General features: G+C 40.3%; 1 protein-coding gene across 1 annotated transcript in view; it reads right to left on the reverse strand.

Annotated features, from left to right (window-relative positions):
• Positions 1–15,053, reverse strand: part of LOC128688860 (putative leucine-rich repeat-containing protein DDB_G0290503) — a gene marked incomplete at its 3' end in the record, with an annotated part of 132,346 nt that overhangs the window by 48,219 nt on the left and 69,074 nt on the right. The window contains 2 exon segments of the mRNA XM_053776870.2: positions 12,333–12,473; positions 14,509–14,613. Of these exon segments, the coding sequence (XP_053632845.2) occupies positions 12,333–12,473; positions 14,509–14,613 (246 nt within the window).

Raw genomic sequence — 15,053 nt, forward strand, 5'->3', positions numbered from 1 at the left:
ATCTAACACACTCACGCACGCTTGCTGGAAGTCCAAGCCCCTCACCCACAAAACCTCCTTTACGCATTCCCTCCAACCTTTTCGAGGACGACCCCTACCCCGCCTTCCTTCCCCTACAGATTTATATGCTCTCCATGTCATTCTACTTTGATCCATTCTCCCTAAATGACCAAACCACCTCAACAACCCCTCTTAAGCCCTCTGACTAATACTTTTAGTAGCTCCACACTTTCTCCTAATTTCCACACCGAATTTTCTGCATAATATTTACACCACACATTGCCCTTAGACAGGACATCACTGCCTCCAACCACCTCCTCACTGCAGCATTTACAACCCAAGCTTCACAACCATATAAGAGTGTTGGTACTACTATACTTTCATACATTCCCTTCTTTGCCTCCATAGATAACGTTTGTCTCCTCAAACACACCACTCGCCATTTTATCTTCATTAATTCTATGATTAACCTCATCCTTCATAAATACATCCACCGACAAGTCAACTCCCAAATATCTGAAAACATTCACTTCTTCCATATTCCTCCTCCCCAATTTGATATCCAATTTTTCTTTATCTAAATCATTTGATACCCTTATCACCTTACTCTTTTCTATGCTCACTTTCAACTTTCTATCTTTACACACACTCCCAAACTCGTCCACTAACCTTTGCAATTTTTCTTTAGAAACTCCCATAAGTACAGTATCATCAGCAAAAAGTAACTGTCAATCCCCATTTTGTATTTGATTCCCCATAATTTAATCTCACCCCTCCCGAACCCCCTAGCATTTACTTCTTTTACAACCCCATCTATAAATATATTAAACAACAATGGTGACATTACACATCCCTGTCTAAGACCTACTTTTACTGGGAAGTGTCTCCCTCTCTTCTACACACCCTAACCTGAGCCTCACTATCCTCATAAAAACTCTTTACAGCATTTAGTAACTTACTACCTATTCCATATACAGTGGACCCCCGGTATTCAATATTAATCCATTCCTGAGAGCTCATCGAATACCGATAATATCGAAAACCGAATCAATTTTCCTCATAAGAAATAATGGAAATCAAATTAATCCGTGCAAGACACCCAAAAGTATGAAAAAAAAATTTTTTACTACATGAAATATTAAGTTTAATGCAATAGAATAATTACAATAACAATAAAATAATTGACACTTACCTTTAATGAAGATCTGGTGATGATTGATGGGATGGGAGGAGGGGAGAGGTGTTAGTGTTTAGAAGGGGAATCCCCTTCCATAAGGACTTGAGGTAGCAAGTCCTTTTCCGGGGTTACTTCCCTTCTTCTTTTAATGCCACTAGGACCAGCTTGAGAGTCGCTGGACTTCTGTCGCACAACATAACTGGCAGCCTCACCATGCCTAATCACACTATGTATGCCACTACAATTCTTAAATCTTTCAAACCAACCTTTGCTGGCCTTAAATTCACTCACATCACCACTAGTTGCAGGCAATTTCTTTACCAAATCGTCATGCAAATGCCTAGCCTTTTCACAAATGATCGCTTGAGAGATGCTATCTCCTGCTATCTGTTTTTCATTTATCCACACCAGTAACAATCTCTCAACATTTTCTAACACTTCCGGTCGCTGTTTCGTAATCACAGTTGCACCTTTTGCAAGAACAGCTTCCTAGATTGCCGTTTTCCTGGTCACTATAGTAGAGATGGTTGATTGGGGTTTATTATACAACCTGACCAGCTCCGACACACACACTCCACTTTCGTACTTTGCAATTATCTCTTTCTTCATTTCATAAGCCATTAGCGATTTTTTTCTCGAAGGGTTGGCACTAGAAGCTTTCTTGGGGCCCATGGCGACTTATTTTGCAGAAACAAGCACCAAGCAGTGATAATATGGATAATATAGAATGTACCGAATGTATCCTTAGATGCGCGCACACTGGCTGGCTTGTAAACACTAGCACACACGGAGCAGTTCAGGCCACACGTGGAGAGGTCTCGTACGAATCGTATAGAATACCGGGTTTTCAATCGAATACCGAGGAAAAAATTTTGCGTTAAAATGCATCGAAAACCGGATTTATCAAATACCGATGCCATCGAATACCGGGGGTCCACTGTACTTGCAACATATGCCACATTGCCCCCGTATCCACTATATCATATGCCTTTCCAAAATCCATAAATGCAATAAAAACTTCCCTACCTTTATCTAAATACTGTTCACATATACGCTTCAATGTAAACACTTGATCAACGCATCTCTACCCACTCTAAAACCTACTTGCTCATCCGCAATCCTACATTCTGTCTTGCCTCTAATTCTTTCAATAATAACCCTACCATACACTGTTCCTGGTATACTCAGTACTTATTTTTTTTTTTTTTTAACAAATCGGCCGATTCCCACCAAGGAAGGGTGGCCTGAATAAAAAAAAAAAAAAACTTTCACAACCATATAAGAGTGTTGGTACTACTACACTTTCATACATTCCCTTCTTTGCCTCCATAGACAACGTTTGTCTCCTCAAACACACCACTCGCCATTTTACCTACATTCTGTCTTGCCTCTAATTCTTTCAATAATATCTCTACCATACACTGTTCCTTGTATACTCAGTAAACTTTTTTTTTTTTTTTAACAAATATGCCGATTCCCACCAAGGTAGGGTGGCCTGAATAAAAAAAAAACAACTTTCATTACCATTCACTCCAACACTGCCTTGCCAGAGGGGTGCTTTACACTACAGTTATAAAACTGCAACATTAACACCCCTCCTTCAGAGTGTAGACACTGAACTTCCCATCTCCAGGACTCAAGTCAGGGCTGCCGGTTTCTCTGAATTCCTTTATGAATGTTAATTTGCTCACACTCCAACAACATGTCAAGCATTAAAAACCATTTGTCTCCATTCACTCCTATCAAATACGCTCATGCACGTTTGCTGGAAGTCCAAGCCCTTCGCACACAAAACCACCTTTACCCCCTCCCTCCAACCCTTCCTCGGCCGACCCCTACCCCGCCTTCCCTCCACGACAGATTTATACACTCTCGAAGTAATTCTGTTTTGTCCCATTCGGACAAAGTTCTTTGTCTCCACAGACTCCTAAGTGCACCACTCACCCCTTTTTCCCTCCTCAACTCTGTCATTCACCTCATCCTTGATAGACCCATCTGCTGACACGTCCACTCCTAAATATCTGAATACATTCACCTCCTCCATACTCTCTCCCTCCAATCTGATATCCAGTCTTTTGTCACCTAATCTTTTTATCCTCAAAACCTTATAATTTCCTATATTCACTATTAATTTTCTTCTTTTATATACCCTACCAAATTCATCTACCAACCTCTGCAACTTCTCAGAATCTCCCAAAAAGCACAGTGCCATCAGCAAAGAGCAACTGTGGCAACTTCTACTTTGTGTTTGATTCTTTATCTTTTAACTCCACCTCTCTTGCCAAGACCCTAGCATTCACTTCTCTTACAACCCCATCTATAAATATATTGAACAACCACAGTGACATCACACATCCTTGTCTAAGGCCTACTTTTATTGGGAAATAATTTCCCCCTCTCCTACATACTGTAAGCTGAGCCTCATTGTCCTCGTAAAAATTCTTCACTGCTTTCAGTAACCTACCTCCTCTACCATACACCTGCAACATCTGCCACATTGCCCCCCTATCCACCCTGTCAAATGCCTTTTCTAAATTCATTAATGCCACAAAAACATCTTTACCCTTATCTAAATACTGTTCACCTATATGTTTCACTGTAAACACCTGGTCCACACACCCCCTACCTTTCCTAAAGCCTCCTTGTACATCTGCTATTTTACTCTCTGTCTTACTCTCAATTTTTTCAACAATAACTCGACCATACACTTTACCAGGTATACTCAACAGACTTATTCCCCTTTAATTTTTGCTCTTTTATCCCTTTTGTCTTTATACAAAAGAATTATGCATGCTCTCTGCCAATCCCTAAGTACCTTACCCTCTTCCATACATTTATTAAATATTAGCACCAACCAGTCCAAAACTATATCCCCACCTGCTTTTTAACACTTCTATCTTTATCCCATCAATCCCAGCTGCCTTACCCCCTTTCATTCTACTTACTGCCTAATGAACCTCCCCCACACTCACAACTGGTTCTTCCTCACTCCTACAAGATGTTATTCCTCCTTGCCCTATACACGAAATCACAGCCTCCCTATCTTCAACAACATTTAACAGTTCCTCAAAATATTCCCTCCATCTTCCCGATACCTCTAACTCTTCATTTAATAACTCTCCTCTCCTAATTTTAACTATCAAATCCATTTGTTCCCTAGGCTTCCTCAACTTATTAATCTCACTCCAAAACTTTTTCTTATTTTCAACAAAATTTGTTGATAACATCTCACCTACTCTCTCATTTGCTCTCTTTTTACATTGCTTCACCACTCTCTTAACCTCTCTTTTTCTCTCCATATACTCTTCCCTCCTTGTATCACATCTACTTTATAAAAACCTCTCGTGCTAACTTTTTCTCACTTACTACTCATTTTACATCATTCCACCAATCGCTCTTCTTCTCTCCCGCACCCACTTTCCTGTAACCACAAACTTCTGCTGAACACTTTAACACTACATTCTTAAACCTACCCCATACATCTTCGAACCCATTGCCTATACTCTCAGTAGCCCATCTATCCTCCAATAGTTGCTTATATCTTACCCTAACTGCCTCCTCTTTCAGTTTATACACCTTCACCTCTCTCTTACTTGCTGCTTCTATTTTCCTAGTATCCCATCTACCTTTTACTCTCACTGTAGCTACAACTAGAAAGTGATCTGATATATCTGTGGCCTCTCTATAAACATGCACATCCTGAAGTCTACTCAACAGTCTTTTATCTACCAATACATAGTTCAACAAACTACTGCCATTACGTCCTACATCATATCTTGTATACTTATTCATTCTCTTTTTCTTAAAATACGTATTACTTATAACTAAACCCCTTTCTATACAACGTTCAATCAATGGGCTCCCATTATCATTTACACCTGGCACCACAAACTTACCTACAACACCCTCTCTAACTTATTCCTCTATAAATTTTACAATCTCTTTTGTGCCCCTTCCCTTTATATAAAGGGACTTACATGCTCTGTCAATCCCTAGGAACCTTCCCCTCTTTCACACATTTATTAAACAAAAATACCAACCACTCCAACACTATATCCCCCCATGCTTTTAACATTTCTGTCATGACCCCGTCAGTTCCAGTTGCTTTGCCCCCTTTCATTCTATGTAATGCCTCATGCACCTCCCCCCCCACTCACATCTTGCTCTTCTTCACTCTTAAACAAATGTAAACCTCCCTGGCCAGTGCATGAAATTACTGCCTCCCTTTCTTTGTCGACAATTAAAAGTTTCTCAAAATATTCACACCATCTACCCAATACCTCCATCTCCCCATCTACTAACTCCCCTAATCTGTTTTTAACTGACAAATCCATTCGTTCACTAGGCTTTCTTAACTTGTTTAACTCACTCCAAAATTTTTTCTTATTTTCACTAAAATTTCTCTATCATCTGCTCTCCTTTTGCACTCTCTTCACCTTTCTTTTACTCTCCATATACTCTACTCTTCTTATAACACTTCTGCTTTGTAAAAACCTCTCATAAGGTACCTTTTTCTCTTTATCGCACCCTTTACTTCATTACTCCACCAATCACTCCTCTTTCCTCCTGCCCCCACCCCTCCTATAACCACAAACTTCTGCCCCACATTCTAATACTGCATTTTTAAAACTATTTCAACTCTCTTCAACCCACCTACTACTCATACTTGCACCAGCCCACCTTTCTGCCAATGGCTGTTTATATCTCACCCAAACTTCCTCCTCCCTTAGTTTATACACTTTCACCTGTTTCTTACTTCTTGTTGCCATTTTCCTCTTTTCCCATCTACCTCTTACTCTAACTGTAGCTACAACTAAATAATGATCCGATATATCAGTTGCCCCTCTATAAACATGTACATCCTGGAGTCTACCCATCAACCTTTTATCCACCAATGCATAATCTAACTACTTTCATTATGTGCTATATTATACCTTGTATATTTATTTATCCTCTTTTTCATAAAATATTTATTACTTATTACCAAACCTCTTTCTACACACAGCTCAATTAAAGGCTCCCCATTTTCATTTACCCCTGGCACCCCAAATTTACCTACTACTCCCTCCACATTTTTGCCTACTTTAGCATTGAAATCCCCAACCACAAGTACTCTCACACTTGGTCCAAAACTCCCCACACATTCACTCAACATTTCCCAACATCTCTCTCTCTCTCCTCCAAACTTCTCTTCTCCAGGTGCATATATGCTTACTATAACCCACTTTTCACATCCAACCTTTATTTTACTCCACATAATCCTTGAATTAATACATTTATACTCCCTCTTTTCCTGCCAAAGCTTATCCTTCAACACTATTGCTACTCCCTCTTTAGTTCTAACTATATGAAACCCCTGACCTAATCCCATTTATTCATCTCCACTGAAACTCTCCCACCCCCTTCAGCTTGGTTTCACTTAAAGCCAGGACATCCAGCTTCTTCTCATTCATAACATCCACAATCATCTCTTTCTTATCATTCTCACAACATCCACACACATTCAGACATCCCACTTTGACAATTTTCTTCTTATTCTTTTTAGTAATTATTACACTGTTATTAGTTATTATTACACTGTTCCCAGCATTTTAGTTGACTTTTAAAACACGTATGACTTACAGAGGAAAGATTCTTATTCCACTTCCCCATGGATATAAAAGGAAAAGTAATAAGTACAAGAACTTTCTTTTCTTTCAACACACCGGCCGTATCCCACCGAGGCGGGTTGGCCCAAAAGGAAAAACGAAAGTTTCTCCTTTACATTTAGTAATATATACAGGAGAAGAGGTTACTAGCCCCTTGCTCCCGGCATTTTAGTTGCCTCTTACAACACGCATGGCTTACGGAGGAAGAATTCTGTTCCACTTCCCCATGGAGGTAAGAAGAAATAAAGAAGAACAAGAACTAGTAAAAAAATGGAAGAAAACCCAGAGGGGTGTGTATATACATATATGCTTGTACATGTATGCGTAGTGTGACCTAAGTTTAAGTAGAAGTAGTAAGACATACCTGTAATCTTGCATATTTATGAGACAGACAAAAGACACCAGCAATCCTACCATCATGTAAAACAATTACAGGCTTTCACTTTACACTCACTTGGCAGGACAGTAGTACCTCCCTGGGTGGTTGCTATATACCAACCTATTTATAAATAAATAAGTCAAATAAATATGAAATGGTCTAGACTGGAGTGAATCATCATTCAGTTTTCCTTACCTAAGTTCTTTTTATATTGTACCAGCTACATTACAATTTCTAGATTTTGCAATGTAATAACATTGCAATATCTAGATATTTTGTTGTAACTGTACCGTGAAATAGATTTATTTCGGAAACATTAAAGCCGGACATGCAATATTTTTATTACCAGACCATTATACACATACAAAACATGTATTTCTGTAGCTTCATGATGCTTAAATCAACAGAACGATGACAGTGCCGTTGCACAAAGTCTGTTGCATGTTGGAGATAGTGGGACGAGGAAAAAATGTAGAGCTCACCAACTTTATACAGTGGAACCCCGGATTTCCGCTGTAATCCGTTCCAGGTCGGCCTAAATCCGAAAAGGCTGATATGCTGTGTATCTTTATACGTATATGCTTCTAAACTGTTGTATTCTAAGCACCTTTGCAAAAACAGTGATAATGTGTGAGTGTGGTGAAAGTGTTGAATGATGATGAAAGTATTTTCTTTTTGGGGATTTTCTTTCTTTTTTGGGTCACCCTGCCTCGGTGGGAGACGGCCGACTTGTTGAAAAAAAAAAAAATTAATCCATTCCACTCACAAATATTAACAAAAAAATACATTTTTTAAAGATTGACTATAGCTTTACATACACAAACAATGAGAAATAAATATAAAGCACAAATTTTAATAACTGAACATTACATACCTTTACTGAAGACTTGTTGGCATATTGAAGAAGGCAAGGAGGGAAGAGAGGAAAGCTTGTTTCGAAGGGGGATCCCCCTCCATAAGGACTTCAGGTATCAAGTCCCTCTCTCTTTGGTTACTTCCCTTTTTTGTTTTTTACTGGCACTAGGGCCAGCTTGAGTCACTGTACCCCTGTCGCACAAAAAATGTCCAGAGGTCTGCTTCTGGCATCTCTTTAAGATGTGCTTGAAGTGGGACAAGGTTTTGTTACTGAACTTGTTGCAGATATGGCTTGTTTGAGCTTGGTCAGTGATATTTCTCCACAAAACTTTGCACTCCCTCCACTTTGCACAAATGTCCTTAATCACTGAGGGCTGCATATCTCCCCTCTCTCTTCCTTGTCCTGTGAAGCAATTTCCTCAGCTGTGGGAGACAGCCGACTTGTTGAAAAAAAAAAAAAAAATTCACACTCTGGCCAAACACTTCATGGACCCCGTCAATGAAAATTTGCCTTGTGACCCATGCCTTATTATTAGCTTTCCACAACACACAATTTACTCTTGATGACATTGTTTTTCTTGAACACTCTGGGATTTTCAGAGTGATACACCAGTAAAGACTTCGCTTTGAAATCCCTAGTAGCGCTACAACAGAACAAAATAGCAAGCCTATCCTTCATAGGCTTGTGTCCTGGCAGTGCCTTTTCCTCCTGCATGATGTAGGTCCTCTTTGGCATTTTCTTCCAAAAAAGGCCTGTTTCGTCACAATTGAACACTTGTTGGGGGAGGAATCCTTTAGCCTCTATGTAATCCTTGAATTCATACATGAATTCTTCAGCCGCATGTTTGTCTGAACTTACAGCCTCACCATGCCTTACAACGCTGTGTATGTGACTACGCTTCTTGAATCTGCTGAACCAGCCTCTGCAGGCCTTAAATTTACTAACAGCAGCACTCGTTCCAGGCATATTCTTTACGAGATCCGCATGCAACTGCCTTGCCTTTACACACATCATCGACTCCACAACACTATCTCCCGCTAATTATTTATCGTCGATCCACACTATCAATAACTTCTCCGCATCTTCGACTATTGATGATCTTTGTTTCGTTAGCATATTTACCCCTTTTTGGTAGACAGCAACCGCCCAGGGAGGTACTACCGTCCTGCCAAGTGATTGTAAAACGAAAGCCTGTAATTGTTTTACATGATGGTAGGATTGCTGGTGTCTTTTTCTGTCTCATAAACATGCAAGATTTCAGGTGCATCTTGCTACTTCTACTTACACTTAGGTCACACTACACATACATGTACAAGCATATATATACACACCCCTCTGGGTTTTCTATTTTCTTTCTAGTTCTTGTTCTTGTTTATTTCCTCTCATCTCCATGGGGAAGTGGAACAGAATTCTTCTTCCATAAGCCAAGCATGTTGTAAGAAGCGACTAAAATGCCGGGAGCAAGGGGCTAGTAACCCCTTCTCCTGTATAAATTACTAAATTTGAAAAGAGAAACTTTTGTCTTTCTTTTTGGGCCACCCTGCCTCGGTGGGATACGGCTGGTTTGTTGAAAGAAAGAAGAAAGAAGATTTACCCTTTTTGCAACATTAGCTTCCTTGATTTCTACTTTCTCTGCCAGGATGGAAGTGACTGTTGATTTGGATTTCCCATACATCCTGGACAGCTCCAGGACATGTACACCACTTATGTACAGTGGACCCCCGCATAACGGACGCCTTGCATAACGGACAATCCGCATAGCGGACGCTTTGATCGCTAAAATTTTGCCCCGCATACCGCCCAAAAACCCGCTCAGCGGCCTTCGTCCGAGACGCGTCCAATGTGCGGCCTGAGCCACGCTCACATGTTCCGCCGGTGGCATTGTTTACCAGCCAGCCTCCGCGGTAACATCCAAGCATACAATCGGAACATTTCGTATTATTACAGTGTTTTTGGTGATTTTTTTCTGGAAAATAAGTGACCATGGGCCCCAAGATAGCTTCTAGTGCCAACCCTACAGCAATAAGGGTGAGAATTACTTTGGAGATGAAGAAAAAGATCATTGATAAGTATGAAAGTGGAGTGCGTGTCTCCGAACTGGCCAGGTTGTATAATAAACCCCAATCAACCATCGCTACTATTGGTGGTACAGCTGCTGCTGCTGCTGTACCACCGTCAGCTGCTGCTGCTGCTGTAGTACCGTCTGCTGCTGCTGTAGCATCGTCTGCTGCTGCTGTAACATCGTCAGTTGCTGCTGTAGCATCGTCTGCTGCTGCTGCTGTAGCATCGTCTGCTGCTGCTGCTGCAGCATCGTCTGCTGCTGCTGCTGCTGCTGCTGCTGCTGTAACATCGTCAGTTGCTGCTGTAGCATCGTCTGCTGCTGCTGCTGTAGCATCGTCTGCTGCTGCTGCAGCATCGTCTGCTGCTGCTGTAACATCGTCAGTTGCTGCTGTAGCATCGTCTGCTGCTGCTGCTGTAGCATCGTCTGCTGCTGCTGCTGTAGCATCGTCTGCTGCTGCTGCTGTAGCATCGTCTGCTGCTGCTGCTGCTGTAGCATCGTCTGCTGCTGCTGCTGCTGTACCACCGTTGTTGGTGTGGCTTATTGAGAATACCAAGAAACAATTAACCCCAGAGGATTTGCCACCCAGGATAACCCAAAAAAGTCAGTGTCATCGAAGACTGTCTAACTTATTTCCATTGGGGTCCTTAATCTTGTCTCCCAGGATGCAACCCACATCAGTCGACTAACACCCAGGTGAACAGGGAAAATGCCTGGAACTAGTGCTCATATTGGTGAATTTAGAGCCAGCAAAGGTTGGTTTGAGAGATTTAAGAATCGTAGTGACATACAGTGTGATAAGGCCTGTTCTGGAAGAAAATACCAAACAGGACCTACAGTACTCAGGAGGAAAAGGCACTCCCAGGACACAGTGTCTCATCAGTCATTGCTGCATCTTCAATAAAGGTAAGTGTCATTTATTCTTCATTTAGTAGAGTAGTACATGCACAATATATATTGTGCATGTACTACTCTACTTTTGTGCATGTATCCTTCTCTTTGTGTGTAGGAAAATGTCTATTTCATGTGGTAAAATTTTTGTTTTCATACTTTTGGGTGTCTTGCACGGATTAATTTTATTTCCATTATTTCTTATGGGGAAAATTCATTCGCATACCAAACATTTCGCATAACAACCAGCCCTCTTGCACGGATTAAGGTCGCTATGCGGGGGTCCACTGTACTTTGCTACAACTTCTTTCTTGAATTCAATAGTGTTTCTCACTTTCTTTACCAAAGGGAACTTTCTTTGGGCCCATGGTGGCTTATTTCGCAGTCGCACTCAATAAACAACCACAAAAAACAATGGATTATAACGAAATGTTTGGATGAATGCGCGGATTGTTGCTCACTCACCCAGACACACAGCCAGACTGACTCACGAACACAGGGGAATGGTGAGCAGACATGTCAAATACGGCCAAGTTCCGAGTTGCTGGCTGAAATGCAGGACAGAATTTCAGCCGAAAAAGCAGCCGAAATCCGATTCAGCTGATATCCGGGTTTCCACTGTATATGGCTTTGGGTTTGGGATATTGGCAGTTTGGAGGGATATGTTGTATATCTTTATACGTATATGCTTCTAAACTGTTGTATTCTGAGCACCTCTGCAAAAACAGTGATAATGTGTGAGTGTGGTGAAAGTGTTGAATGATGATGAAAGTATTTTCTTTTTGGGGATTTTCTTTCTTTTTTTTTGGGTCACCCTGCCTCGGTGGGAGACGGCCGACTTGTTGAAAAAAAAAAAAAATATACAGAAAGCTAAGGGTTTGCGAACATCAAACTGGTTCTACTAAATCGTGAGTAATGAGATTTTATAACCAATAAAACATGAACATCAGGGGGGTATATTATACAGTAAACCCTCAATATAACAAACTTAAAATTATGGGTAAAATCCACTGATTAAACTGTAATTTTAACTCCTTTAATTTCAATGTTTACTAAGGTATATCTGTAAACTGTGTGTACAGTACTACATGAGATATACATGAGAGTATGTTAGTGCATTTTCTTTTTGTTTTTTTCAATTTTTTAACATTATTCTGATTTAACAGACATACAATCCCTCTCTATTAGTCTGTTATATCAAGGGTTAACTGTACTATACTGTATAAAACTTTCAAACAAACTGAACTATCTTCTTTCACTGTTACATTAAAAACCCATGTGCTAATCACATTAAATTTTTTTTTTTTTTTAATTGGACAAACCTTCATTTCTTTCACACTACAGGCTTGTGATTCTATGATATTTTCATTTTCTAATTTGGCACGGTAGAGTGTTGACATTTCTTCCTGCAGCCTGTCCCGCTCGGCTGAGACGAGCATCAAACGCTTGCTCAATGATTCATTCTGGAAAAAAGAATGCATATAGTAAAATTATAAAAAAGTACAAGATAAAATCACAGTCAATCCAAGTGTAAATGTCAGGCAGCTTTATTATCTCTAAGTTACAAGGTGTGATCTGAAAACTATACTATATTTGTGGGCGAGGGGCTTGGATTTCCAGCAGGCGTGCGTGAGCGTGTTTGATAGGAGTGAATGGAGACGAATGGTATTTGGGACCTGATGATCTGTTGGAGTGTGAGCAGGGTAATATTTAGTGAAGGGATTCAGGGAAACCGGTTATTTTTATATAGCCGGACTTGAGTCCTGGAAATGGGAAGTACAATGCCTGCACTCTAAAGGAGGGGTTTGGGATATTGGCAGTTTGGAGGGATATTTTGTGTATCTTTATATGTATATGCTTCTAAACTGTTGTGTTCTGAGCACCTCTGCAAAAACAGTGATTATGCATGAGTGAGGTGAAAGAGTTGAATGATGAAAGTATTTTCTTTTTGGGGATTTTCTTTCTTTTTGGGTCACCCTGCCTCGGTGGGAGACGGCCGACTTGTTAAAAAAAAATCTACATTTAGCTTTGATATTCAAGAATTACTTATTAGATACTAGTATTTAGGAACCTATGCAGGAGGCAAGGGGCTAGTAACCCCTTCTCTTGTATAAATTACTAAATTTAAAAAGAGAAACTTTCGTTTTTCTTTTTGGGCCACCCTGCCTTGGTGGGATATGGCCGGTTTGTTGAGAGAAAAAAAAATTAGGAATCTTGCAGCATTTCAACTACACAAGTTTGAGTTTGCTGGTTGGGCACCAGCTCCTGGATCCAGTTCTTTTCACTAGCTGATGCTATTAAAGAACAAAAAGCCACAATACTGTAAATGGAACAATACACGAATAACCTGCACATAGATTACAACGACATTTCAATCCCACTCGGACCATTTACAAAGTCGTTCTAACACAAAAAGAGTGAAGAAGCCAGTATATGTAGATGAGTTGGACAAGGACAGGAACAAGAGAGGGAGAAGACGATGTAGTGGTAGTAAGTAGTAGAAGCAATAGTGGTAGTATAAAGTAGGAAGGGTAGTTTAGTGGCACAAGAAAGGGGAGTGAAGGGAGGAAATAGTAAAGGAGAGATCCACTCTCTGACAGAAAAAAAAAAAAAAAACTCAGAATACTTGTGACTTAACCTGATCCTTTCTTCTCTTTTCCCTACTGTTCTCCTTTCCTATTTTCTCCCTTTCTTTGTTTTCCTTTCTTCTGCCTAAGTGTGTTCTGCAAGTCAGTTCCCCCCATCCCCTGCATTTTTGGTCCTACCTCTTGTGGGCCCTTAGCTCTCCTGCAGTGGTCCCTTTTTTGTCCTTAGACTGACCCAACTTCTACGTCTCCTCCTCCATTCCTACTACTTTTTCTATTCCCTCCCCTCACCCCTGACTTCCCTTTCTCTCTTGTGCTACCAAACAACTCTTCCTACTTTATACTACCACTATTTCTTCTATTACCACTTCTGCTACCTACCTTACCACTGCTTCCTCTTCTACATCTCTTGTTCTCATCCCTGTCCCACTCACCTATGTATACTGGCTTCCTCACTCTTTTCTGTTAGTGGTCCAAGTTGGACCAAAACATCAGGAGCTTCTATCTCCTATGTGCAGGTTATTTGCGTAACTTATGTCAATAATCTGTCATATCTACTTCTGAACTCTTAAGGAGTTTGCTGTCATTGTATAATTGCTCATCTCATTCCACTTTCTTTACCACTAGAGCAAAGAAATGCTTATTGATATCCCTGATGCCTATTTGTGTGTAATTTCCAACCATGCTCCCCTTCACTTGCTGCAACATTCCTGATAGAGCCAATAAGGCGTATTCTAACCAAACATCTCTGATACGCAGTATAAGGGCTATCTGAACTAAATATAGACAGTATCTCTAATAATACACCACCTCCAATAAGACTAAGTGTCAAACATCTTATCTCTTGTGCTACATATACTGCAATTTGTGTGTTGTTTGGAAGAATATTGTAAATAGACAAATCAACAATTACCTTCATGGTAAGCTCATCATTTGTCTCCTTAACTTGATTTAGAACCTTCTCCAATGAGGCATTCTCTTTCCTTAACTGGTTAGATTCTCTTCCCACCCTGTGCATCTGGAATAGTAATGCAACTTATATATATAACCCATCAGCAAGGCTTTATCAATATCTGCACAATAATTATTTAAACACTGCAAACACACAATAGAAAACAAGAAAGGTGATTCTGCAGCCTCTTGAAAGGCAGAGAATGAGAGAAAATATGTCCAAAGAATATGAATGGAAGACAGGTATAGAGGAGACATAAATAGCATGGTGAGGGTATCTAACCAAGAAAAAAAACTCAAAGCAATGGCTTCAAGTTGGATAAATTCTGATTCAGAAAGAAAAGCACTGGTTGAACACAGGAAAGCACTGGTTGAGCAGTAGAGTTGTGAGTAGAACACTCTTCTCATAAAGAGCAATTAAAGCTAACCCCTTGGATAGCTTTAAAAGTAGTAAGGTCTGGATCTGAAAGACCTGTCTAGCATGGGCCAGCAGGCTTACTGCAATGC

The sequence above is a fragment of the Cherax quadricarinatus genome, chromosome 16, assembly GCF_038502225.1.
Source record: "Cherax quadricarinatus isolate ZL_2023a chromosome 16, ASM3850222v1, whole genome shotgun sequence".
NCBI classification, from domain to species: domain Eukaryota; kingdom Metazoa; phylum Arthropoda; class Malacostraca; order Decapoda; family Parastacidae; genus Cherax; species Cherax quadricarinatus.